Raw genomic sequence first — 26,386 nt, 5'->3', positions numbered from 1 at the left:
TGTGTGTGCAAGTGTTGAGAAACCAGTTCAGAGTTGTGGAGCGCTTCTACATCTGCATGGTAGCCCTTAGTGGGGATTTTGCAGGCTAATTTCAGGCTTAGAGAAACAGAGGCATGTGGAATCTTGGGCTGTCCTCAAAACAGGACATGCAAGAGAAAGTTTCAAATCCATGACAAGTCAATGGCTGTTTTTTTCTGTATTCTCGTATGTTTTCTCATCTTGTTGGAACTCATAGATCTTGCATGAGTTCTCTTTTGTCTCCTTTCTTCCATCACTTTCTTTCCTTATCTATGACTGGATAAATATGTTAATTCCTGCAAAAGACAAAAAGGTAAGTGAAGTAACTTCACTTCTGTAGAGTAGGTCAAGTTGTTGGTACTTGCTGCCAAACAACATGCGGCTGTTTTAACTGCTGGGAAGATGGTGATGACACCAGCACTGGAGTGCCTAGCTCTAACCACTCATCTGCATACAGGGGCTGTTAAGCTGTTGGAGAGAGCTCAAAAAGTGGCTGAGAATGCCTTGAAGACTTAAACACCTGCTGTGTAGAAGCTTGACTTTTTTAAGCTATTAAAGGGATAAATGTAATTTTCTGAATTTGTTTTTTCAAATTAAAAATTCATCTCAATTTAAGATTTGCTATTTTTCTTTCTTTATATTTGCTACTTTAATGAGCAGGTGTGAAATTTATGCAGGAACTACTGGGTGCAGCTTTAGGCATTTTATTAGGTGAGAGATCAGATCTTAAATATTTAAACTGGATGTACTGCCATGGTATCTAGAACCGACTGCGTGGTACAACAAATAATTTATTAAACGAATGTAGCATCTTTCTCTATGGAAACACGCACAAATATATTTTTATTTTCTCATTTTTCCTCAATACTTTTTGATTTTTAAGCCCAGCATCCAGATGAAGGATGGCTTCAATTACCACAACGTCCTTCCAACTGTCCCACCCTAAAAAACTCTTTTAAACCAACTGCCAAACTTCAACGTCGTGCAGTAGTGTGACACACAGCTCAAAGGCATTAGGGTAGGATTCATTTCACCTAAGTTTAGACTTCTACAGTATCAATGTCATAATCTAAGATAGTCACCTTAGGTTGTCTTTACAGTTAGGGGAGACCAGTTGGCGCTTTTAATCATGATTCAATTGACCTGATTTAGATGTCTATTTTGGGATGACTCATGGACAAGAGTGCCTTTCTCTCTTTACAGCTTAGTTAGGATGATCAACTGAGACGAGGAACAGCAGAATAGTGGTTTTCTGTATGACTTCTGAGGACCTGCTCTAGATAAGAAAGGAAATTAAATGAGACAAAGCTGAAGTGTGTGCTCACCAGCAGTGGCTGGGGCCAGTCCCCGTGGGTATCAGGCTGCCAGCAAGTACATACCTCTTGTTGGGAAGTGGAGGAAGGTCACCCTGCCCTTCACCTAGCTAGTATTTAGAGGACATGAGAAGAAGATGAGTGTACTGCTGAGTTGAGGAGAAAATCATACTGAGATTTAGGGTCAGGAGAGCTGTCAGTTGTGTTGGGTGGGTAAGAAAATAAGACAAATAAGTTAAAAATAAACAAGCCTTCACCAGATTTACTGCATACAGAATTAATTGCTTATTCCCATGACTCACTACAACTCTGCGTACTATGATTGCTCAGATTAAACAACAACTTCTGCAATAACTCCTTCAGCATTTAGAGGTCAAGCCCTATCTCTGGTCAGTTTGTGATGCAAATTGCCATTTCCAACTTGGCAATTTTCAAACAAGCATTTTTGGTGTTTTTTCCCATAGCCACTCTCTCTTTGAAAAAGTTGCTATAAACACTTCAAAACCATCTCATTCTTTTCTCTGAAAGTCCTCAAGCCTGCTGAAGTCCTGATAACAGCTGAGCAGTTGCTTTGCTGAGAATGCTGACTAGGGTCAATGGTCCCTGTTTCCTTTTGCTTTCCGCCTGATGGCTCCCAGTCCAAGTTCTTTGGGTCAGAGCTTTTCTTTGTTGTGCACAGTAAAAGTCTTAGTCAACAAACCTGACTCTGTAGAATTTACAGTAATGCAAGTAAACAAATAAGAATACATTGCCATACTGGTTCTGTCCTGCAGATGTGAATGTTTGTGGTATTCTTTCTAAAATGAAGGGTCTAGGAGTTGTTATGACTATGTCTCTAAAATACACTCCCCACTAATGAGTTGCCTGGTTAAGCTCAGACACTTGGTTGTTTATAGAAAGAGATGGAGAAGCTGGATCAAGCCGGACCTGCAGGAGGGGCAGCCACAGGCAACAGCGACAGGATGAAACAAAAACCCAGAAAGGGCCAGATCTTCTGCTAATCCCTGCGATATTATAGGACAAAACCAGTCACCATCGCCTTAATAACCATGGTAACAGTTTGTGCTTTGTCATGGTGACTTTCAGCGTTTCATAAGGCAAGGCATTATTCAAGACTGTCCTTAGTGAAAATACACAGGCACGTTCTCATCTTAGGATCACTTGTTAATACATATTTATTTAGTAATTTACTTTCTGGGAACAATTCAATTCATGTTCATTTTTTCATTATCAGCAGAGCGTAACTCATCACCCTGCTTTTCAGAAGGCACAACTGAGATAGTGAGTGAGCAAGTTACTTGCTCAAAGCCCAGGAGTGGGTCAGTGATTCATCAGCCGAGCAGTTTGAATGGCTGGCAGGTTTTGTTTGTGTTTCGTTCCAGGGAAAACAAAGCAAGTAATGCAGGCTGGGAAAAAAAGCTTCAAAACAAATCAACTGGAACAATCACTGCCAAGCTGATGCTGTCCAGAATTTGGTTCATAGTCCTATACTCAATAATGAACAGTGAATGCCAGATCCTCATTTCATCCCCCAAAGCTTCATTCTCTGTAAATTTCCAGCAAAGTTGCTGTCTGTTGTCCATGATTTCTCTTTTTGGGTATCTTCATCTTCCTGCTGGGACAGCAGAAAAAATCATGGCATATGTGACATCTTTGTTGCCATCCTTTTGCTCAGGGAGCACAGACCTTCTGGTCATGATGTAAATGAAGAACTCATTCCTCAGTGTTTTCCTGTCTGACTGCTTCCATTCATGTTCTTGGTTATTAATACTGACCATTTCTTTAGTTCTCACTTTACTGCTTTCTCTAGTGCTCTCACATACTTTTATTCCTACTTCACCCATAACTACCCAACTATTTTTTTGTCTCTGTACTCTGGAGGATGGCAATAGGTCTACCTTCCAGGGACTTTCTTGGAAAACACAAGTAAGCCAGAGTTAGGAAAGTTCCAAAGCAGTCTCTAAATGCTAAGCTATGTGCATGCATGTGTATTTGCTCTGCACCAGCCTGTTAAGGCTTAAGAACATGAACTATCACTTAATGGTCTTTCAGATGAGTGAAAAAAACACATGCAAGCTTCTACAATTAAAAGACACAACATCCTCAAAAACAAAATGTCAAGCCAATGAAATCTTCAAGTGCAGAGAAAGTTAGGTAATCTCTAGAGTGGAATTCAGTTCAATGTGGGGGGCCCTTAATTAATGTGTTTACATGTAGGTGTATATAAAAATATGCTCACTGTTGGAGATCAGTGGCTCAGGGGAGACCAGGGGCTCAGTTCAGTTGCCTAAATGGTTGATGCCATTTGAAATATTTCAGAATTCTGAGACATGTGGCTGGCACTCACCACACTGGGGAAAGCCATGTGCTTTTGGGATGGCTGGATGCCAGACAGGACACCCTCCCAGTGCTCAGATGGTGTTGACCATTTATGTGTGAATCTTGTCTCTAGCCAATACAGTCAGTAAAGCCTAAGGGGTAATGCAGCTCCTCCTAAAGCTGGACCTTGTAGGTAACTGAGTAAATCACTTTCTATGCCTGTATTGGCTGATTTTGTACCTTTGCCTGTATTGCCTACAACAGGAAATTTAACATCTGCTGCATGCAGAGATGCTTAAACTTTTCCTTCCTGACCCTGAGTTGCCCTCGGTGTTTCAAAGGAGCAGGGGCAGATACGAAAATACTTTGGCTAGTCAAGAGCTAGCCTGTGACTACTCAGTACCATGACTTGCATGACTAATCTGGCCTTTTTAAAGTGGTCTGCCCCTCCAAAGAGATATGATCATATGGGAATTCTTTGAACACTTATTTCTCATATGAGCAGATGCAACTTCTGGTAGCGTGACCCAAACTGACGTATCTTCGTGCACTGCTTCTGCTGGCTGAACCAGTCCCTTTTCTGTGACTCTCTGCAACAATTTCAGTCCAGAGAAAAGCACATCTTTTGTTTCAAAGGGAGTTTTGATAAAGAAGTATTCAAGTTGCTGCTAAAAGCTTTGGGTGTTATTTATTACTCACATAACAACACAAGAAAGCTCTGCATTGAGCTTTTAGACATGATTTATGATCTCCACTTTATTTTTTTTTCACCTTTTCCTAAGATTCCTTTGGAGTCTAAGTGCTTTGCTGTTCACCTGACCTGACATGTCTGTTTCTCCTTCAGAAAAGCTGATCTGATCTGTTACTTCTGACAATGTGACCAATGTGTCCTTTTGCCAGAACTAATTTGACACTAGCTATGAAGCAAAGAGACCCTGAAATGTCACTGATGTTGGCTGTTTCAGTGCATTTGCTATTGTTCCAGCAAGTGTGATCTAATGGAAAGCAGAACATTCTTATTATAGCAAGCTATAATTCACTGGCTGAACTCTCAAGTGTATGCAAGTGACCAGCCTAACAGCTTCAGAGCAGCAGCTGGGCCAGGAATCTGTTGGCTGCACCATTCTTCCAGCAACATGGGAAAGAACTTTCCCATCTGCTCAACTTTGGTAATTTCAAAAGTGTGTTTATGCTGCACTGGGACAAGAGCAGAATATGTTCTCACAGCAACTTGTCCTGAGCTGAGATATCAACATTTTGGGCACTGGTTTGGGAGGCAGAAACCAAATCTATTCACCCTCCCTCCAAGGATGCCAAATATTAAATTACTTATTCAAACTGGAACAATTCTGACAGAGGAAAATGAAAAAGAGAAACTTTCAAACAGGTTGTTGGTGAGATCACATTTCTGGAATAAGCAAACAAAGTTCCTGATGTGAGCCAAAAAGACGAAAGACAAGTGTCCTCCCCAGTCAAGGCTGAGCATCCTTTTCACTGTGGCTGCAGGGATGATGCTCTCTCGTGGTGACCAGAGATTCATCCTAGACCTGAGAAGCTTCTTCCTGATGAAAACGTTGTTAAGCCCCATGTGCCGTTGTGCACTTTGATTTTAACAAATTGGAATTTTTCAGCTCATCCTCATGGAATCGCACCTTGCATTCAGAACGTCGCACCAGCCTGTCGGGATTCTCCAGAGTTATAGTCTTCTGTCCCAAAGCTTATGTGGACAGCAGGTGGACATGAGGCAAGGGAAAAGGAGCCTACCACTGTTGAGATATGCTTTCTTATTTGGTGTGATGATTGCCTTTGACATTCTCCCCCTCCTGCTCCCCAGTCCCCTTTGCCAGCAGCGTTGCTGGTAAGTGACTTATGGCTTTCCCTCTGCCTTCCCCTCGTACTGCCGTCAGTTTTCTACTGGGACGGGCTTCTCCGGCCGCCAGGGCAGGATTGTGGCACCGTGTCCGCGCCGAGAGGGACCCCGCAGCGCCGGCTGCTTGGCCAGGACATCGTCCCCTCGAGCTGCCCGCCCGGGAATCCAGCTCCGTCCTGCTGCCGCCCTCCAGCGTCTCCTTCCCGAAGCAGCTCAGCACAGCAAAGCCCTTAAAAAGATCCTGCGCCGGATTCAAGTGTGAATCTAATTTACCGGGTGAGCACTCTTTCCTCAGCCAAAGGCAAGACATTTTAGCCCCCAGCTGCCATTCGCTGAGGCTGAGAAAAGCTTCGTTGCCTTCCAGGGAACGCGCCATTCACGGTTATCTGAGCGGCTATTTGGAGTGCTCCCTTATCAGAGATGTTCCCGGCATAACCCGTCATGCTGTAGTAAGGAGGTGACAGGACAGGACATAGAATGAGAAGCCATGATTTTTTTTCTGTGGTCGGTTTCAGTGACAAGAACACGAATTACAGACCTAGAGTCATAGAGTGACTGGGGTTGGAAGGGACCTCTGGAGATCGAGTCCAGCCCCCCTGCTCGAGCAGGATCCCTACAGGAGGTCACACAGGAACACGTCCAGATGTCTCTAGAGAAGGAGATTCCATAACCACTCTGGGCAGCCTATTCCAGTGCTCTGTTACCTCAAGGGTTTTATTCTGAATTTTTCTCTTTGTTTAGAGAAATAACTTCAACAAATTCACTATTTGGCTCAGAATAATCTCATGCATAAAAAAACACGAAATAAAACCAGTCTGTTCGATCCGGCTGTTTCTAATTAACTTCAGCAAAATTCTTATCCTACTGATCTTAAAGACTATTCTCATGTTGCTATGTGGGGATTCTACTTAAGGAATACATGTCGTCCTTCAAATGCATAAAGAATATATCACCATACGCTTGGCTAACATTTACCCAAAAAACATTTGCAAAAAAGAAGAAACATACCAATTTACAGGCCTCTACATACTGAGCTTCAGTTGGTGTAATGGACACCATAAATCCGTGCAAGACCTACAGCTAAGTTATGGATAATTTAGGGAAAAAACAGCTTTCACTAAGTGAATATTTCACTCATATTATTTAACTGTTTTTTAAGGAAAATGATGACATAAAAAGCTCTAAAATTATTTGCAATACAGAAAACCAAGTTTTCTCAGACCCTTAAGTAACAGGCAAATATTATAAGAAATAAAGGAGCCAGCTAATTTTTATTTTAATCCGTGTTTTTTGATTTAGTGTCGCTGGCAAACAAGGTATTTGTCAAGACTTCCTTAAAATGTTTTTGCTTTTATATCATAATCTAATTCTAGTTTATGTATTTTTAGCAGTTTTTGCCACACAGATTCAGGGCTTGACTCCTCAAAATCTTCCCTGAATTTTGAAGGAACATCATCCCTTTTGCTTCCTCAAAGTCACCCCTGAATTTTTATCTGCTCTGCTTTAGCTCCTGGTAATTATATACATTATTCTTTTATTTTTATTTTTATTTTATTTTTATTCTTTAACATTACTTAACATTATTCTTTCCACCTCTGCTACTTGGCTTATCTGGCTGTGAAAAGCCATAAAGGCAGCCTGCATAGAAAGGGAAAATTACTGAACAGAATAAGTTGTCTGCTGGGAAATACTGACAGTGGAAGGGCTGCCAGCCTGGGACTGTGAGCCTGGGGACTAGGCCCGGGAATGAGAAACGCCCTTGAAAAGTGCAAAGTATCTGAAAACCAGAGACATCCTGAAACCACTAATAAGCACGAAACAAGGGACTGTAACAGCAACTTACCTCCCAAGCAGGTGCCAAACAGCCTAGAAAATAAATTGGTCTGAAAGAACAGGAACCAGCATAATCTACTGGCTTTTACAGGTGAAAAACAGAAATTAACACCATCTCCTGGCTTCTCCACGTAGAGTGTCCTACACCCTCTTATGCCTCCCCGTTATTAAAAGGACTTAATTTTTGTTCAACATGGAGCCTGTCTGAGAACTTTCTGTTCAAATCCCACGTTAATTTTCTATGAGCTCTTGGACCAACTCTTAGCAGGGATGGCCATCTGACTCCAGACTCCGTGCTGGGGATCTGCTTTGTAGGGAGACCTTGCTGTCTTACTGCTTGGGTCCATCCTCCCTTCTTCTGAGGATGGTTGGGTGTTCCACCCCCAGAGCTGTTTTGTTCCTCCCTTTTGAGATGTTTTGGCTCATTCTGAAATCTGTCTAATTCCCTTCATGTAAATTTTATATATATTCATATAAGTAATCTATCGTAACTGTATCTCCAGTTATGTTATTGTTGGTCAGTTTCCTTCCCTGATGGTAAGCTGCAGTAATCTGTAACAGTATATACCTACTTGGTTGTGCTGTCTTTGGTTGTACTACCATACTGTTTGATGCTATTATTGATTGACACCATACTATCCATTGATACTCTATTACTAATTGCTGATAGTAATTTGTAATACCTTGATATATATTAATTCATAATCACCTTATTAATCTTCTTATTAGCTTTATTAACCATAGGTATATTTGCCAGTGGTGATTTTTGGTATTTATGGTAATTTGTAATAAAGCAGAGAAGTTTAGAGGACAAAGCCTCTGTGTCCTTGTGCATTATGGAATAGTAGGAACCCATAGTCATGATGTCTGCACAGCCGCAGGCCACGTAACCCTTCAGGTCGTGACATCTGCCTAATGCCAAATCAAACTTTGAACCAAGCCCTTGGTATCAAAACACAGGGAACACTTCTTGGCACCTCAAACCCTCTTATCTGTGGCATGACTTAACTGCTCTTCAGAATTTGGACTTTTTTTCCCTTGAAATTTAGATGTTTTTTATTTCCTGTTACTCATACAAGTGAAATTAAAACGTTCAGTTGCTAATCAGACCTGATCTATCATCATTTCTTGTTAGACATTTTGATTACAAGTGACTGTAGAATCAATTGTTAAAAAGCAAGTTGTTGCCCTTGTAATGAAATGAAAAAGATAAAAGTGGCTCCAGTGTCACACTGTGCAGCTTATTGAGAAGGTGATTTGACAGCCCACATGTAACAGACATTCCAGTTCACTGATACGAAAGCAAGGATCAGCACAGGGCTCAGAAAACAAAGCATATTTCAACTGGAACCAGGTGTCCAACAGAAAGAGAATATTGCAGTTTCCAACCGATTTTAGAATAAGAATAATATGTTTGTGCTGTGTGTCGACAGTTTTATTTAAAGCATACAATGAAAAATACCAACATGCTGTTATTCCTCTTAACTACAACTGCTGTACTAAAAAAAATAATTTTTATGTAGTAACACTCTCACATTACACTTACAGATTTTTTTATGTTGAAATATGTTCCCTTGTGTTATCACAGTCCATCCTTAAAGTGTATATTAGAAAACCTATCTGTATACGCAACACATCTAACACTTAAAAGCCAGGGAAACGCTTCACACAAATAACTCATATTTTGAACTTTTCTTGTTGATAAAAAAGCTGCCAAGGCAGCAACTAGTGTAACATCCAGTGTATTTAAATGTGTATGTTCCCGTTCTTACCAATGTAAATTGACTATGTATTCCTCATAAGTTTACTAATTGCCTATATTTTTATTGAAAATTTAATTTTCATTGAGATAACAATGAACTCATGCTAGTCTTTTGCATGGCAAAACTCATCTGGTATTAACTGAATCTCTCATACAAGCTATAAAGAATTGCATGTATTTTCCTTTATCCTTTCAGGAATTTCTGGGAACAGAGCTCTGAGCAGTGCCACACTTGCAAATGAGCACCAGCAACTAATGTTTCACCTATTTTTTTTCCAGCAGGCATTGCAGAATGTGTCCTTTTCTTTATTTTGGCTAACAGCAATTAGATTTTTAAAATTAGATTCACAGATGAGCTTTTATGTACTGTTTGTATCTGTGCATCTTCTTTGGTGCCCTGTGAATCATTCAGTTACGGACAAAAAGAAGAAAATAAAAGGGACAAGAGATCCTCCTCTTGCATGGAGGAGTCAAGGTATTAATCTGTGCATCACAGTGTTTTTGATCACTTACACAATGTGAGTCTTTAACAAAAGGAGAACTTTAATTGCAAAAAGGTTAAAGACTATAGTGGGACTACTGGCTTCAACTGCCTTCACTGAGCAGATAGATTCAGAATTTGAAAAACATTTCCCAGCTTGGGTAAACTGGGTTAAAGTGGATTGAAAATGCAATTCAGCTGAGAATTCAAGACACAGGCAATTGAAAATTGAGTCTTGCTTTTCATAAGAAAGAAGGCTGGGCTGACTCAGGTAACATAAAGAAAGGCTGCTTATGGAAAGTGTGGGTTGAAGCAGGTGCTTCCTTCTCGCATGTGTTTCTCAAACATTCTTGAGAAATGGGAACAAAATCTTAGTCCACTGACTATCCTATGGGGCTCCATCTTCCCATTTCCACTCTCTGGAGTTTCTTGTATCTCCTATTCTGGGTTTTGCACAAAAGCCCCTTAGAGCATACAGAGGATTTCATTGAGCAGCCATCCCAAAGGAAATAATCCTGAACAGGAAATCTAGTATCTAAAAAATTTCATGTGCCTGTATGGCAAGTGGGTAGTTGAACAGTGATACTGAGGAGCAGCCTAAAACCTCCATGTTGGCTTTCATTGGACACTGGTACTTGTCTACCTGTGAATTTAGTTCTTGTCTTTTAATTTTCCAAACCTTTGCACATGAGAATAGTAACTGCATATAGGAGAAGTCACACTGAATTCAAGAAGCTACACATGCTCATACAACTATTTGTTTGACTGCTGGGTTTGCAGCTAGAATTCCCAAACCCAGCTGTTACCAGTGAAATACTCCTTCTAAACTCAGCACGGGTTTGGAAAGAATTAAAACTGTAAGATCAAGTAATCTAGGTTTCAGGATAATATAAAGCACAGTTTTATTCATTCATTTCCTTTGTCATGTACTTTTTCATGCAAGGACTACCTTTTTAACATCTCAACACCCAAACACTTCTCAACACCTGATTGCTTTGGCTGATGCTGACTTTTTCTGCTTCCCTCTTGACCAGCTAGAAGTTGGCACTTAAGCGTACGGGACTCTTGACTGATGCACAGATGATCTTGAAGGTTAACTTCAGGAAGACGTTAAATGATCATGGTCTCATCTTGACTAAGAACTAAGCACAAAATCTTCCTGTCAGCATAACTTTCCAACAGTAAGTTCCCCCCTCACAACCTTGTTACACACTGTCCCATGCACTTACACAAGTATGAATAAACAAGAAAACAAAACACTGTCAAACTGTTTCCCTCACAGACTGAACAAAGATTATTTTCAGATTTGCATTCCTTGGAAGCACAGATGCTGTCCACTATAAAATTCACAGGCATAGGAATTTTGAAGATAACAGCATATATGATTTTTTTCTTTTAGTATAGCATTAAAGAAGACCTGCATCTCATACAGTTGGAAGCCCTCTGCTCTAATGAATACTACCATATACAGTACTTCCTAAACTGCAGTTTAAAATTTCTTTTTGGGATATACATTATTTCAATAAGGTAAGTTCATAAGTTCAACTGATATGTTGTTATTAAACATCTGGAGATTGAAAATACCATACTGGACAATGAAAGAACACCATAAAATAAAATACAACATACAAACCATTTTTCACAGTTCTCACAAAACAAGATTGTACATACAAATGTCACAAATAGCTCAGTACCCTTGTATGATCAAGATAATACTAAGTCCAGCTGATATTGTCACATATTAAGGGCCAAATCCCGGCTCAATGTGCAGTTGAAGCCTAAACAGACGTTTAGAGTAAATAATATAAATAATATAGCCACCCTGAAGTGCTACACTGATAACAATACCATTTGTTAACCTACCTAAGCTTTTTGGCCTGAAGTACATACCTAATTTGTGCTACAGCAGAAACACATGGCCAGTGTTATTTGGCTCCTGTTCTAGGACACATCTTTACAGATTTGTTGTGGCCAAGGGCAGGGAGGGGCTGAGGAGCAGTCTTCCTTCTGCATATGACCATTTCGGCAGGCATCTGTATCTATGGTTCTGCCAGAATTTGTCCAAGAGTTCAAAATCCAGTACATCTTACTCAGTAGTCCCAGCAAAGTCAATGGAACTTTTCTGTGAGTAGGATGAAAAGGATTTGGCCCCCAAAGTTTTTAACCCTTTAAGTAGTAAGGGAGCAGTTTCATTGCACTTAGCCCACCATTCACAAATACCTTTCTACTCGAAAACAGAAGATGGTTTTGGCATCTATCAAGTGTTAGCTAACAAAAGAGGAAAGCGTGCAGCAACATCTGACTACTCATAACATTTTGAAACTCAGTTCCTAAAGGGAAAAATAAACACTTGCATATGACACAATTTCATCCAATATCTATCTGAGGCCAAAAGGATTGTTTCTTCAGTTCCTAAATACCATTTTATGGGCACATTGGCAACACTAAATAATTTGAGTATGTATACAGCTATAATTGGATATATGTATGGATATCGTCATTGTGGGTGGATAAGAAACTTCATCCAATAGTTTTAAACTTTTGCAAAAAAATATTGGAACAGACGGATTTTTTAAAGAGTTTCCTAAATTACTTTTATATGGAACACATGGTTATGAGCTTGGGAAAAGGGAAATTTTGCTTTCATCCATGAGAAGCTTTTGGTGACTGGAATGGGCAAGAACAGCATTTTCTTTTTCAAAACAAAGCGATCTAACTCTGTTACAGAATTCCATGTTTTGTTCTGTGACTGTAGATTCAAATTATTATTGATTTGAATTAAATGGGATAAAGAATAACTGTATGCTAATTAAATTAATCAAAACTATATGACAGCACTACTCTGACCAAAAGTCATTGTAATGCAGTATATTCTACTAACACACAGCACTGAACGATAGAATTTGGGATCTAAAATTGTATTCTCAGGATGCAGACACCAACTGTAAATTAGAACTGGAAAACCAGACCAAGTACCATAGAGTCTAATCCCAACTGACAGAGTGAATGACTTCATCTCTAATACTGTGTCATCCTCATGATGCTGCTCAATATTTAGCTGCAACTAAGCTACAAAGAGCAGAGCATGAGTCCTGAAAGTGATTGCCTCTACAACACCTCCACTTACAGACAATTCTATAGGATTCTCCTTTTGCATATGAGATAAAAATTTGGTTGCCTTGTAAATGTTCCTAAGAGTATACCTTTTCATTGGCACTGAAGCCTGGAGGTGTCAATGATAATCTGAGGAAACTGCATGTGAAGCCACCATGAATTGTGAAAGTGAGTGAACTTCTACCCTCTTGGTTGTATTAAAACATTTTAGTTCATTGTGTTGCTTCTTTCTTTCCCCAACAGAAGGATATAGACATTTTGTGCTGTCAGCAACGGGCCTTTGGCATGAAATTCTCAGGGGACATTATAGGCTGCATATCCCTTTGGCTGCAGGAACAGGATCAGGCTTCACACTTAATTCCCTCACTGCACGCTAAAATTAGGAAGAAAAGTTCTTGGAAGGTAATCAGACTTCAGTAAAGTCTTTACTCACTGGGAAAACTTCACAGACTTCAACAGACACAGAATTAGTTTAACCTTTGGGGAAAAAAAAAGCGAACAAAAAGCTCCTCAGAAAATAAATAGGGCTGTAACAAGGGCTTCAAAGAGAGGTACATAGTGGTATTCCCAGGAAAAGGTTACTCTGGGTGATGTGCCCACACCTGCTAAGAAAAGTATTATGGTATTTCCTTGGTACTATCCAGGAAAGTCTCTGATTTCATCCAGTTTTCCCATGATTCACTATTTTCCACACATATACCTTACACTTACAGGCAGATCCTGCAGTCTTTATTCCATTTTTGTTCCTCAGTCAATGGGGGATTTGTCAGAATAACACTGAAAAGGAGGGATGCTCTGTGCATATCTGCTCCTAGACACCATTAGCCCTAGGTGCCTCCTAGCATGAACTTGGCTTCCAGATTTTGGGTCTGCTGCAGCAGCTCCTATCTCCTTGCCTTGGTGAGGACCTTCTTGAACAAGAAGATAACCTGGACATATATTCCTATACAGACAGGAAGAGTGGGAACAGGAGGAGACATACTGGCTGGCCTTCATGCCTTCTACCTGGGTGCCAGGAGAGTTGCCCTGGTGTGAGAAAGAGGATGGAGTGGTGGTCTGCTCCTGGCATACACATGGAGGTCAGAAGAGAAACCTGGCAACCAAGGCAACTCTTGGGCCTGGTCCATAATGCTTACAGGAGCTAAGGTGTTTCATGGATTCAGGTCTTGAAAGCCATGGCACAGCATTAGATATGAGAATGAAAGGGTCTCATGGCAGAAGACAGGGATCTTTTCTAATATCTGAAGGAGAAAACATTTTGAAATTTTTTTTGTGAATACCACTGCCCCAAAAGGTAAGTATGCACCTGGTATATGCTATACTCTTGGGGGCTTTTTTGGGTTTTTGTTGTTGTTGTTGCTTGGTTTTTTTTCTTGTTCTTTGTTTGTTTGCTTGTTTTTTCCCTGTTTTTCAATATAGATTATGCTTAGAAAAGAACAAACCCAACCAATTTTATGATCATATGGTCTATTCCTGACCTCTGCTAAGAAAGTCAGCAATATCTGACTTTCATTTTGGACTCTGAAAGCATTTAAAACTCAACATTAAAAAAGCCTCACAACAATCTTCTGAAGCAATTTTACCTCTATTTCACAGGTAAGGAAACCAAGGCACAAATAAATCAAATTATTTGCCACAGATAACAGTGAGTCAGTGGCAAAGTCAGGAAAATAATGAAATTCCCTTTGCAGTCATGGCTTAATTCTCTTTTCCTAGGAAAATTTATTGTATGCCTAATATGCCGTTTCACACCACCTGTATGAAAACAATTAAAAGTGGCCAATTTGCACTGTTAAAACTGTTGCAAAGCCAATTATTTTATTTTTTCCAAATAATCACAGAAATGCTACTTAAAGGGTTAATTATATTGCTGTGCTGGTAAACATTTGTACTTACTGCTGGTTAGACCTGTATTTAAATACTGACTGGGACAGAAGAAACTGAGCTGGCCCTGGACTCCCTTGTCTTGGTGTTGGGCATAGATATTGTACAACAGGATACGCCCACCGTGGCCTCAGGCAGCTCATCTTCCTCTGTCCATTCATTGAGATCCGGATTATAGCACTGAATGCACTTCTTATATTTTTTCTCTATCTCATTCCAGCCACCCACTAGGTAAATTTTCCCACTAAGGGTGGAGGCACCAGCAGTACTAACTCCAGTTTGCAGAGGAGCCACGTAACTCCATTGCCCTGTGTAAGGGCTGTAACACTCCACAGGGAGAACGTCGACCCTTTCGGCTCGCCCCCCGAGCTGAGACCCACCCATGACATAGACCCTTTCCAGAAGGGACACTGCACAGTGCCACCCCCTCGGGGTGCTGAGACTGGCCTTATCCTGCCAGCTATCTTTGCTGGGGTCGTACATGCACACAGAGCGAGAGTAAGCATTATTAATGTAGCCTCCCGTGACCAGGATCCGACCATCCACCACTGCACTGGCATGGCAGCACCTGGGCACCTCCAGAGGTGCTTTCATCTGCCACTGATTAGTTGCAGGCACATAGCACTCAAGTGAGGAGAGGCACCCCTCAGAGTTGCGACCACCCACTGCGAAAAGGAGGCCATTGAACACGTTCAGGCTGAAGTGGGTGCGCCGCTGAGTCATGCTTGCCAGGTGGATCCAGGTGTTGAAACGAGGATCGTATCTGAAAGCATTAAAAAAAGAGGGTAACTGTCTCACATACTGCTCTGCTAAATTCTACAGTTCTGCCTCCATCCCACTGCTGCTGCAGCTACAAAGCTGCTACAATTTTAGTCGCTTATTTAGCCCACTAGAAGTCAGTGGAATGAAACTGGCATTCCTGGTTAATTTTCCAAATATATTTAGTTTTTGATTGGAGAAAAATTTTTTGTATCATTCAAATCTGGTTTTACTTTAGTGAAGGAAATCTGACTCTTCTGTAATTTCATTTTGTAAAATAACCTCATTAGAATATTGGAAAAAGATACTTTCAACAAACTACAGAATTTATACAAGTTTTTTCTGCAATTTAAGCCCACAGACAAGATGAGAAAATGTACTCAGAGCATTTTAAAAAATGTTAGGTGGGGATATACACTTGCATCTTTTTAGTACTTTCTAAATGGTGTGTGTTCTTTCCCTGTCACCCATTTGGAGCAAGGATTATGTGGAAATAATAACTTTGCTTTCTAACAACATACCTACCTGAAATAACATTCTGTGTCCTCGACATTTAAATGAGCAATTTTGAAACAAGAAATTGCAAATTATGATTCCTGAAGGAGTTGAGAGACACACACTAGTAGGTCCCTACATTTCTCTTGTTGCATGCTGAGGGCACCAAAGAATCACACAGGAAAAAGGTAATGGGAAAGTAAACATTATTTGTTAGCTGTCATTCAGCATTGTCACCTACAGCTCTGAAAGCAAGTTTACAGACATACTGATGTGAATTGATGTGCTCAAGGTTAATGGCAGAACACGGAGCAGAACCCATCCAGCGGTGGACTGCGAGGCTTCCCCTTCTTCTTCCCCACCACCCAGGTGTGCACTGAGCACACAGCTCCTTGTGAGAACGTGAGGCACAGCTTAAAGAAAGAAAGTTGCAAGAGCAACAGCATAATCTTCTTTATGTGACCTATTTTCTAACTAAGTAGATTACACAATAAAAATGACCTAGAGAAAGGCTCTGCAGAAGGATCTGGACAGGCTGGATGGATGGGCCAAGGACAATTGTATGAGATTCAACAAGGCCAAGTGCTGGGTCCTGCACTTGGGTCACAACATCCCCAGGCAACACTCCAGGATTGGGGAAGATTGGCTGAAAAGCTGCCCAGAGGAAAAGGACCTGGGGGTTCTGGTTGACAGCTGGTCTGAATATGAGTCATCATTGTGCCTGAGTGGCCAAGAAGGCCAACAACATCCTGGCTTGTATTAGCAATAGTGTGGCCAGCAGGACTAGTGATTGTCCCCTGTACTCGGCACTGGTGAGGCCACACCTCGAGTACTGTGTTCAGTTTTGGGCTTCTCACTACAAGAAGGACACTGAGGTGCTGGAGCAAGTCCAAAAAAGGCCAGTGAAGCTGGGGAAAGGTCTGGAGAGCAAGTTTCATGATCAGTGTCTGAGGGAACTGGGGTTGTTTAGTCTGGAGAAAAGGAGGCTGAGGGGAGACCTTACTGCTCGCTACAACTACATGAAAGGAGGTTGTAGCGAGTTGGAGGTTGGTCTCTTCTCCCAAGTAACAAGTGACAGGACAAGAGGAAACAGCCCCAGGCTATGCCAGGGGAGGCTTAGGTTGGATATTAGGAAAAAAAATCTTCCCTGAAAGGGTTGTCAAGCATTGGAACAGGCTGCCCAGAGAACTGGTGGAGTCACTGTCCCTGGAGGTTTTTAAGAGATGGGTAGATGTGGAGCTTAGGGACACGGTTTATAGGTGGATTTGGCAGTGTTAGGTTTGCATTTGGACTTGATGATCTTAAAGGTCCTTTCTAACCTAAAAAACTCTATGATTCTGTGATTCTATGATTCCTTATTTATTAATTTTGCATGTTGCTTGATGTCTTCAGGAGAAGTTACGTGAATGCTCCTTCTAGGAGCAGAAAAGGAAGCATTGGCAGGACTGCAGCTGTGTATTGCCATTGCATGCCCATAGTCTGTTAGCAGGTAAAAGCTGAGTGCTCTCACCTCAAGCCTTTGCATCAAACTATTGTGTGCTGTCACCTTTTAGACTGAACTATTTAAAAAACAGCACCACCCATATGACTATTGCATGTTAGCCCATGCTCTCTTCTGATCTTGCTATCACCAGTGCAATCCTCAGATGACAATACATAGGAACTCTAATATTTCAGAACTGAGGTATTATTTGGAGTACACTGTAGAAATGTAGCCTTCATGAGACAGCGACAGTGTTTCTAAAATCTCAATAAATAAAGAAGCTAAAGGAGAACTTTGTAGAGTAGGGATGATGGTTGGACTCAAGTGATCCCAGGGGTCTTTTCCAACCTGAATAGTTCTATGATTCTATGATATGAAATCCAGTATAAAAGCTGTTGAAAATATGGTGGATGGTACAGAGAAGGTCAATTATAATACCTAAAAGGTGTTTTTCAGGACTTTCTGTGAGGCATTAGAAACTCTTGAAATTTAAAGTCTCACCTTGTTTGATTTGGTGCATTTTAATGGTACCTTAGAACATCCCAGAACCTTCTATTTATGTTCCTGTTTCTTTCCTCCACTTAAAGTAAGTTTTCTCTGCCTTCCTCACTTCTCATTCTGCACGTGTAACTATGCTGAAGTTTTTGCATAACTTCAGTTGCATATTTCTGTTAATTCAAACATTAACATAGAATAGCATCCATTCCTCTCCAACCCTGTCCCCCTTCTCTTGTCTTATCTGTTCATGATGCTTGTCACAAACCAGCTTGGTCTATCTACGTGCATTCTGTGGAACTGACGTTTCCATCCCTTTTAAATGACCAATTACCTGCAGAAATTGCTGACTGCATGCTTGGCTTGGTTCCTGGCATCATTCTGGTCTTCCCCACCGGCCACATAGAGAAATCCATCCATCACTGTCACACACTGATTAAAACTTTTAGAAGGCATTTCACTCAGCTTCTTCCATCCATTTTCAGGATCTCTGTATAGGATATCTCTGCTAAGAGACTTTTCTGTTAGAGCAGGGCGTCCCCCAACAGTAACTAAGACTCTGAAACCTCCACGGATCCTTGTTCTTCTGGACTGCAGTGTATTCTGGTGGTAGGGAAGCAAATGATAGTTCATGGCATCCACTAGGAGTTTATGGCAGTCTGCATCTTGCATCATTCTTGGCACAGTTTGAACATAGTTGACAAGGTCTTGGGCTGAGATGGTACCAAAACGGATGTTACCTAAGAGATCAGCAGCAAACTTTACTCTTTTTTGGTCAAATTCCAGCCATTTTATTGCAATCTGGAATGCAACAATTTCAGAAGGCAACTGCAAGTCATCATCTGCAAGAAGTTCATTAATCTGATCAAAAGTAAGTTTTAAGAACTGATCTGTTTCTGAAAATTCAATGAAATTGTCTCGAATAAATTTATGTGCTGCTTCCTTGGTTGTTTTTAGTCCATATGTTTCTGCAATATTGGCAACGTACATACAATTCTCAACACTGATTTCTTGGATTAGAAAATCACAGCACATCTTGACAAGGGTGTGAATCTGTAGATAAATTGCTGTGGCAATAATACTACCTATTGTATAAAGTGAGAGAGTAAGTTTCCCGGTGTAAGCATAGGTGATAACAGTAGCTAGACCCAATGGGGACACATCATTGAGGTCCACTCTTTGAGTGGATGGATCCTTCTTTAGGATGTTATGAAAGTAGTCACTGCTTGAAGCCATCACCACCTTATGAACACTGAAGGATTTGGTTTTGGTACTGATAGTCAAGTCACAAAGAAAATTTTCTTGTCTCATTTTGCTTAGACCTTCCAAGAGATTTGGGCTATATAATGGGTCAGAAACTTCAGATGAGATGCAGCTAAAGCCATTTCCTCCATCCAAGAGTCCATTCAAGCCATTTAGTTTGCTGAGAGGGCCATCTTCCACAATGATAGTCATTTCATTGATATCTGCTTTGTTCTTCTTCACATTCTTCTTCTTAGGGGCCATGGTTGCAATGAAATATTACAGGCAAGAGCTTGCTAAAAATAAAATTAAAACATTTAGAGCTACAATGCAGTTGTAAAATGTAATAGCAGAGTGATTATGCAACAAATCTAACAGTTGCCAAACAATACAAATGCCACAAAAGCAAAGCAGACAAGAAAATCTATCTTTCTAAGAACTCTTATACTGTCCTAGATTACTTTTTAAAAAGAATAACAAGATCATAAAAGTTAACATCCTTCTATTGTCACCACATCCAAAGAGTTAAATTCTCTTCCTAAACATTAAATGAGCTTGCCAGAATTTAAATTTTGTAAATATAAATTTGAATTAGCCAGGCTTTAGATATGAATTCCTTGGTCTGAAGCATAGTAAAAAGATGGGCCCCAAAATTTGTTCATCCTTACTCCAGGGCTGGTACAGACTTACAGGCGAGTGCAGAATTTGACCAGGAAATATTAAGAGTTGGGGAAATTATTTTTAGAAAAGCAACATAAAATAGAAAGATGGAAGTGAATTTCAATGTGATGTCATGTTGATTTCAGTATCTGCTTCAAATAGTTTTCAGATTTTTGTAAGTTTTGGTTTTCCAGACTGATGATATTCTACATCCCATGTCAGATTCATAAACACATTCTATTCATAACACACTTTGCCTGCATTTCAGTATCAGTAATTTGAAATTTATAATCCTACATTTAGGATTTTTCCTGACTTTTCTGGGAGAAAAATATCAGGCAGGATGTGTTAAACAAGTTCTTCATATGTGAAGGTTAAGAAATACTCCCATAGAGTTATGTTAGAACAGATATTTGAATTAGACTTATGAACTCTAGGCAAGTTCCAGGTCTTGCCGAAACGAAGAGACAAGTTTTTGTCAAGTGCAATGTAAGATTAGCCCCTAAATAATTTTCAAAGGAGCTATTTCAAATAAATGTAAGTAGACGTAGATACACCTTGAAGGAAAGGACTGATCTTCAATAACACAGTTAAAACAGCATTACTGTGACCAGCATTTAAGTATATTAAAACACAGCATTTATCTTCAATATATCCATTGATTTTAAAGCCATCTATAACAGCTAATTTTTTCTGTGATCCTTGCACTCACTGCTGAAAAAATGCTACCTAACGATAAAAAGAATGACTGAATTATTTTAAGTAACAGTAAAAAATGTCAGTAATATCTTGATATAAAGATCTCAGCACATAGCACATCAATTCTTCCTTAAGCACACAGCACGGAACAACATGGTAATATAATTATAGAAAGGAATGGTTGCTGCCTGTGAGCACCAGGATATTTTTTTTTGCTGCTGCTGCAGAGTGACGACCATGGGCAGAACAGGCGAGGGAGCAGACCATGTGTGCCCGAAGTGTCAGTGTCAGCCCCTCTGAGAGAGCTGCGAGCCCTGCAGTGTCGCTGTGCCAGCGCGAGGTCAGCTGCTCCCCCGCTCCGGCTGCATTCCAGCAGCTGCATCTGTTGAGGCCTATCAAGAGTCACCTCCCAGAATAGCAACCTCCCAGCAGCTTGCCATTTTAAGACAGGTTCAGTCAAAGGTATAGCACGTGTTTTAGCATATTTTGGTCGTTTAACACAACTTCCTTGCAAAAAAACCCCAACACACCCCTATGCTATCCCAAGTGTCATGTATATTTGTTGACACAGACTAAAAGCAAAATGAAACTTTCCGATGTTTTTGTATGTTACCCACACAGTTACAGCTTTGCATATTAATAGCCACTACTTCATAACTGGCAAGGACATATTCTTTTGGCAGTCATATTTGTGATTCCAAACATTTTTAGAGAACTGTAACTTAAAAACTTTAATGCATACAGCACTTAATTATTATTGCCACACTGCATCATTGCAGAGCTTATTTAAATCTGTGACATTTTAAACTCTTTTCAAAAACATCCACTCTCCAATGTTTTCATCTGAAAAATAGTTTTCCATCAGCAGAAATGTTACCAGCTAGTTCAGTGTATAAGCACTTAAGCGACACGACTTGTAAAAACTAGTGAAACAAATCAAACAATCCTATAGTAAGTCCAAGTTACTAACCTGAAAACCCTGGATGATGACAATTTCTACAGCCGTTTGTTTTCACCTAATTTATTTTAGCTTAAGAATAAGTCATGCCAAAGGACACCTGGGGTCCCAAAACAATGCATTCAAACAATCTATCTTCCCCCCTCCTTTAAAATATTACTTCTAACTACTATCAAATTGAGGAGTTAAAAACTCCTTACCCTCCTCAGAAAAATGGTGTCCCAGAGCTGTCCAAGAAGCTGTCAGTGAAAATGCCTCTTCCTTGGAAAAATGAGAAGACAAAAAGAGAGGAAAAGCAGTAAAAAAAGAGAAAGAAAGATCAGGGGCCACTTGCTAACTCCCAGATTGTGATTTCCAGTGTGAGGCTTTGCTGTCACAGCAAGCAAAAGAGACCGGAGCCTGCACTCGGGTGCTCTTTAAAATGACCCCTCCTCTCTGTGCCTCGCTCCCTGCCTCTGCCCGGCCACGGGAGCTCAGCTTCCCCAGGCTGCCTGGCTTCCCAAAGCAAAGGGACAAGCCTAGACCCTCCAAATGCAAAGGTACAAAAGAGGAAAGAGAAGGGAAGATGGTAGATCTATAGCAGGTAAGAGTTTTCCCAAGTAAGTGTAGGGTAAACCCCTGGGTTCCCCACCTCAAAGCTGGCTGAAAGCTAGGACGCTTGGGGAGGGGGGCAGGTTTAGTTTGGCCATAGTGAAGATATTTCTTACAATGAGGCTGTTGAGACACAAGAACAAGTTACCCAGGGAAGTTATCGATGCCCCAGCCCTGGAAGTGTTCAAGGTCAAGGATGGATAGGGCTTTGAGCAACCTGACCTAGTGAAAGATGTCCCATAGCAGGGGGGTTGGGTTGGTCCCTTCCAACCCAACCCCTTCTGTGATTATATTACTGTGTGATCTAAAATAACATGCAGGAAATCTTGAACAAAAAGGTACTGCTGTGCTAGTGGAATTACAAAAAGTTACAAGATAAAAATGAAAAAACAAAATAGGGAATTAGAAGCAGTCAAATGTGTGAAATGAAAGTGAAGGACAGGGATGTAAAGTCAAGCCCTCCCAAAAGCAACAAGGTAATTAGCTTTCTTTATGAAAATAGGGCCAGAGCTGTGAAAAATTAAGGACAAAGCCTTAAGACATATTTTAGGAACTTCTCCTTACTCTCCCATGTATTTTTTTTTCACATTTAGATTCCTGCTGCCTCAAATATACAACTCAGTATAACATCAATTCAATACGTAGGACAGCATCTGTCATCATCTTAACACATCTCAATATATTTTAATTGACCAGTTCAAACTAATTATAAAATTCCTTACATGGACAATTACCCTTAACTTTTTTTTGAAACTGTAATGATTTTTACACAAAGAATATACTCCCCACTGTGCTTCATGAGTTCTAAGAACTTGTAAAAATTAATTTTTGCAGATAGAACAGGCTTGTTCCTAAAACAAGACTCCCAGACTTACATACACACTAGTGAACCTGAGTTACTCAGTGTTCCCTAACAGCTCATGCCCAGACTTTTATCAATTTCTGTAATTTTAAGAGGTTCTAAAGGATTTTCAGAGAAAGAATATTTTTTCTTCTGTTATTCTTCAGTTAGTTTTTGTTTTCATAAAGACACTTCTCCAGAATGAATACACTATCATGATCCACAGAAAATAAAATATTACCCTAATTTTCATGCCAAATCTTTAAAATTTACCAGCACGTCATAAAGTAAATTAAAGTCTTATTCAGTCTCTACAAATACACTTCCAATATCCTACTATGATTCACTGTTGAAAAAAACACACAAATTACAATGGAGAAATAACCCCACAGAAAATACAAAACTAATTTCTAATTTCCAGAAAATGCTGAACATGCTTTGAGCTGTGCAGTGTAGAGATAACCATTTTGTGGGGCAAGCCTCAACATCTCAACGAGCGAACACTGACACACACACCTCTGAAACTTTAGTTGTACATGAGGGCAAAAAACCCCAAACCTCTAGTTACTTGGTTTTCAAGATCAGAGGACAAGGGATAGCACACTTGGCTATAACGTGGCATGCAAGCTGTTCTTGAAACTAGTTATTCTCATTTTCCATTAATTTACACACAATAAAGTCTTCACAAAACAACCAGTAAGAGGATTAGCTACAAATCATGATACAAGTTTTAAAGAAAACTTGAATATGGTTTTTAATTTTCAGATATCCTTCACATTGTTTACTTTACATCTGGACAATAACCTGTTGTCCTTCTGCTTATTTCCTTCCCAATGGCATAGAAATTCATTATTATAAAATATTTTTATACTGATTGAAGTCCTTGCAATCCAGTTACAAATTACCTTCTCAGTTAAAAGAAAGGTAGTACAATTTTTGGCACTATCTTAAACCTGTCAAGAGGTACCCTTTCAGGTATGAATAAATCTTGGGGGAAAAAATATTTAATTTGCTCCATGATCAACAGGTGTGTGTGAGTAAGCACAATACTGTAAATCCATGCAGCAGTAGCCAGTCATCAACTAATGTTTTAACATTTGTAGGGAAAAACAACACAAACATTTCAAGAGATATGCTCTTAGCCCAACAAACAAGAATAATTGTTATTATTTCCTCCAGGTGCATGAGTCAGAATCAGCAATAAGGAAAGTTCTTGTATCAAGAAAGATAGCTTAAGGCAATTATAACCATATTTTCTAATCCATGCACAACCATTATTATGCTCTTTCTGGAAAATATAAAGTCTTTTCTTTGAAGTCAGCATGCTTTCATTTGTTGGTGGAATGAAAGAGTCACAGCCATGGCCTCATGGAGACCTTCCTTGGTCAACCAAAGATGTTAACAAAACTCAGGCTCAGATTTACATTGTGACCGCTTTGTTTGCTCTGAACCCTTTGCATACACTCAACTAAATATTATGCACTCCCAAAGCCCATGTTTCATTTACTATTATAAACAGTTACAAAAAATATCTTTATATGCCTTAATCTGAATGTATTGAGTAATCACACCAGTAATGCCACCAGGAAGGCTCTTTATGCAGACTGGAGACAATTGTGAAAGTATATTGAATTTCAGTGGGAACTGCAGTCCTTTCAAGAAAGAGACAGAAACCTGTTTTCTTTTTTAAGCTGCTGAAAAAACATACAAACTACTACTGCTCAGGATCAAATGCACAGGCCTTGGTTTCACAGAAGGTGGCTTTGAAGAACTGTGTTCATCAAGATACCTGACCCTAGGTGGGGTCAGGTACCAGGTATCAGGTCACTCAGACCTCCCACGAGACAGGCCTTCCCAGTACTCCATCACTCACTCCCAGTTCATTGCCTGATGTTGCCCAGCCAAGCCTCGCATTGATCCACCCCCTGAAACTCCCACCTAGCTCTTCTCCTTAGCTCATACAAAGCCTACTTCTGTTTCTGGTTTCACTCTTTCCTCAGAAACTCACCAAGCACTAGCAGTAGGGCATAGAGAGGACCATGGAGAGGACCCTAAGGAAGAGGCAACAGTTCGCAAGCCTTGGAGCAGTCTATGGCACAACACAGCTCTCAAGCATGAAGTGACAGAGCAATTTCTGGAGCTCTATTTTTTTTGTGTAGCAACCCCATTTCTTCGTAACATGAGTACTCCATCAATGCCAAGCAAACAAAATCCTGCAACAATCAACACCGGATGGCAATTTTGAAGGACCACGTAAACCAGATAGAGGAATTCTTTCCTCTGCCAAAGTTACAACAGGCAATATGAGAAATGCTGCAGTTAGATGTAGGCTAGAAACATTTTTCGTGTTCTAGGAGTTTCTGAGATTTTATATGTGTTCTTCACTGGCATGAAATCATGATCATTCAGAATAATTGGGCAGAAGTGCAGCAAGGAGACTTTCCTCACCCCAAAAAATCTGGTAACTGGACAATTAAGGCTTTCAAACAACATATAGGAAACCCAGCTTCAATTGCATAATCTGTATGACAATCTGAGCATCAACTTTCCTATTAGAAGTTGACTTTAACGATAATGCTGGTGTGGGCTGAATCTCTTCCAAGATTTCTTCTGCATAAATGCTACCTTGCATAAATAATTTCATATTATTAGAAAAATAATAATTAGAAAAATAAAGGATGAGTAAAAAGTTATGGATAAACAATTTTAAGGCAGGGTTGTTGAAGTCTCCACACACTGTGTACATGAGTTAAGTATTTCTATGAAATGAAAGAGGAGCATGGGAACTGGGGAGCCAATCTGCAACACTGACCTAGATTTGGTTTTTTCCATATCCAACCTGAGCACTCTACCTACTGTATTGCCTTACCAGCTATTTTGGTTTCTCTACTGATAAATTTGCTATCTGCTGTGCCCAGCTATAGTAAGATCTATTTTGCAAAAGTAGTTACTCTAACGTGCAAATACCAAACTTCTGCCTACTTAAAATTCCCCTGTAATTCAGACTGGATGCACTCTTTTTAACACTTCCCCCAAACACTATTTAAAGAGTGAAAGGTGCTCTATGTATCTCTTTCAAATATACCTACATTAACTTCCAAGAAAATACTGTAAACCCGTGTATATTTTTAGGGGGAAACTTGTTCAGCTTGGAGTCTTCTAAGTACATCCTCAGTCCCAGCAAGTGTCATGGAAGAGATCCTGTTTTAGCTATGGGGTTGCTCTGGTTTGAGCCAGGATGAAGCCAATTTTCCTTTTATTAATTTTTTTTTCCTTCAGTAAGCTTTCTTTTAACTAGCGCAGAGTGTTCCAACTGAGACTGATAACAGCTGGAATGTTTTTCTAACTGCTGGGTCTTTGAGGTCACATCTTTACTCTGCCAGCTCAGACACTACAGGGAGATCTATGACCCCCCCGTAGGAGGCTGAGTTAGACAGACAGCAAAATTGGCCAGAGATATTCCATTCCATGTATCTATGTAAGCTCAGAGGAAGGTCGCAGATCACAGAAGACAACTTCCTTCCTGCTTCTTCTTCCCTTCTCTTTTATCCATGGCCGGTGTCCGGGGA

General features: G+C 40.2%; 1 protein-coding gene across 2 annotated transcripts; it reads right to left on the bottom strand.

Moving 5' to 3' along the window:
- Window positions 1–8,766: 8,766 nt before the first annotated feature.
- KLHL31 (kelch like family member 31) lies at window positions 8,767–21,802 on the bottom strand. 2 transcript variants are annotated; one of them, XM_051614925.1, is made up of 3 exons: window positions 21,586–21,802; window positions 18,161–19,364; window positions 8,767–15,357 (listed from the first exon to the last, which is right to left on the bottom strand). In XM_051614925.1, exons 2-3 carry the CDS (start codon window positions 19,330–19,332, stop codon window positions 14,625–14,627), a joined length of 1,905 nt encoding a protein of 634 aa, XP_051470885.1. In that variant the 5' UTR covers window positions 19,333–19,364; window positions 21,586–21,802; the 3' UTR covers window positions 8,767–14,624. The 2 variants fall into 2 exon arrangements, with proteins under 2 accessions (XP_051470885.1, XP_051470886.1); XM_051614926.1 differs by lacking the exon at window positions 21,586–21,802 and adding an exon at window positions 21,398–21,557.
- Between the last annotated feature and the right edge of the window lie 4,584 nt (window positions 21,803–26,386).

The sequence above is a fragment of the Apus apus genome, chromosome 3, assembly GCF_020740795.1.
Source record: "Apus apus isolate bApuApu2 chromosome 3, bApuApu2.pri.cur, whole genome shotgun sequence".
NCBI classification, from domain to species: domain Eukaryota; kingdom Metazoa; phylum Chordata; class Aves; order Apodiformes; family Apodidae; genus Apus; species Apus apus.
The sequence above is the reverse complement of the archived record's forward strand: the minus strand, read 5'-3'. Positions and strand labels throughout refer to the sequence as shown.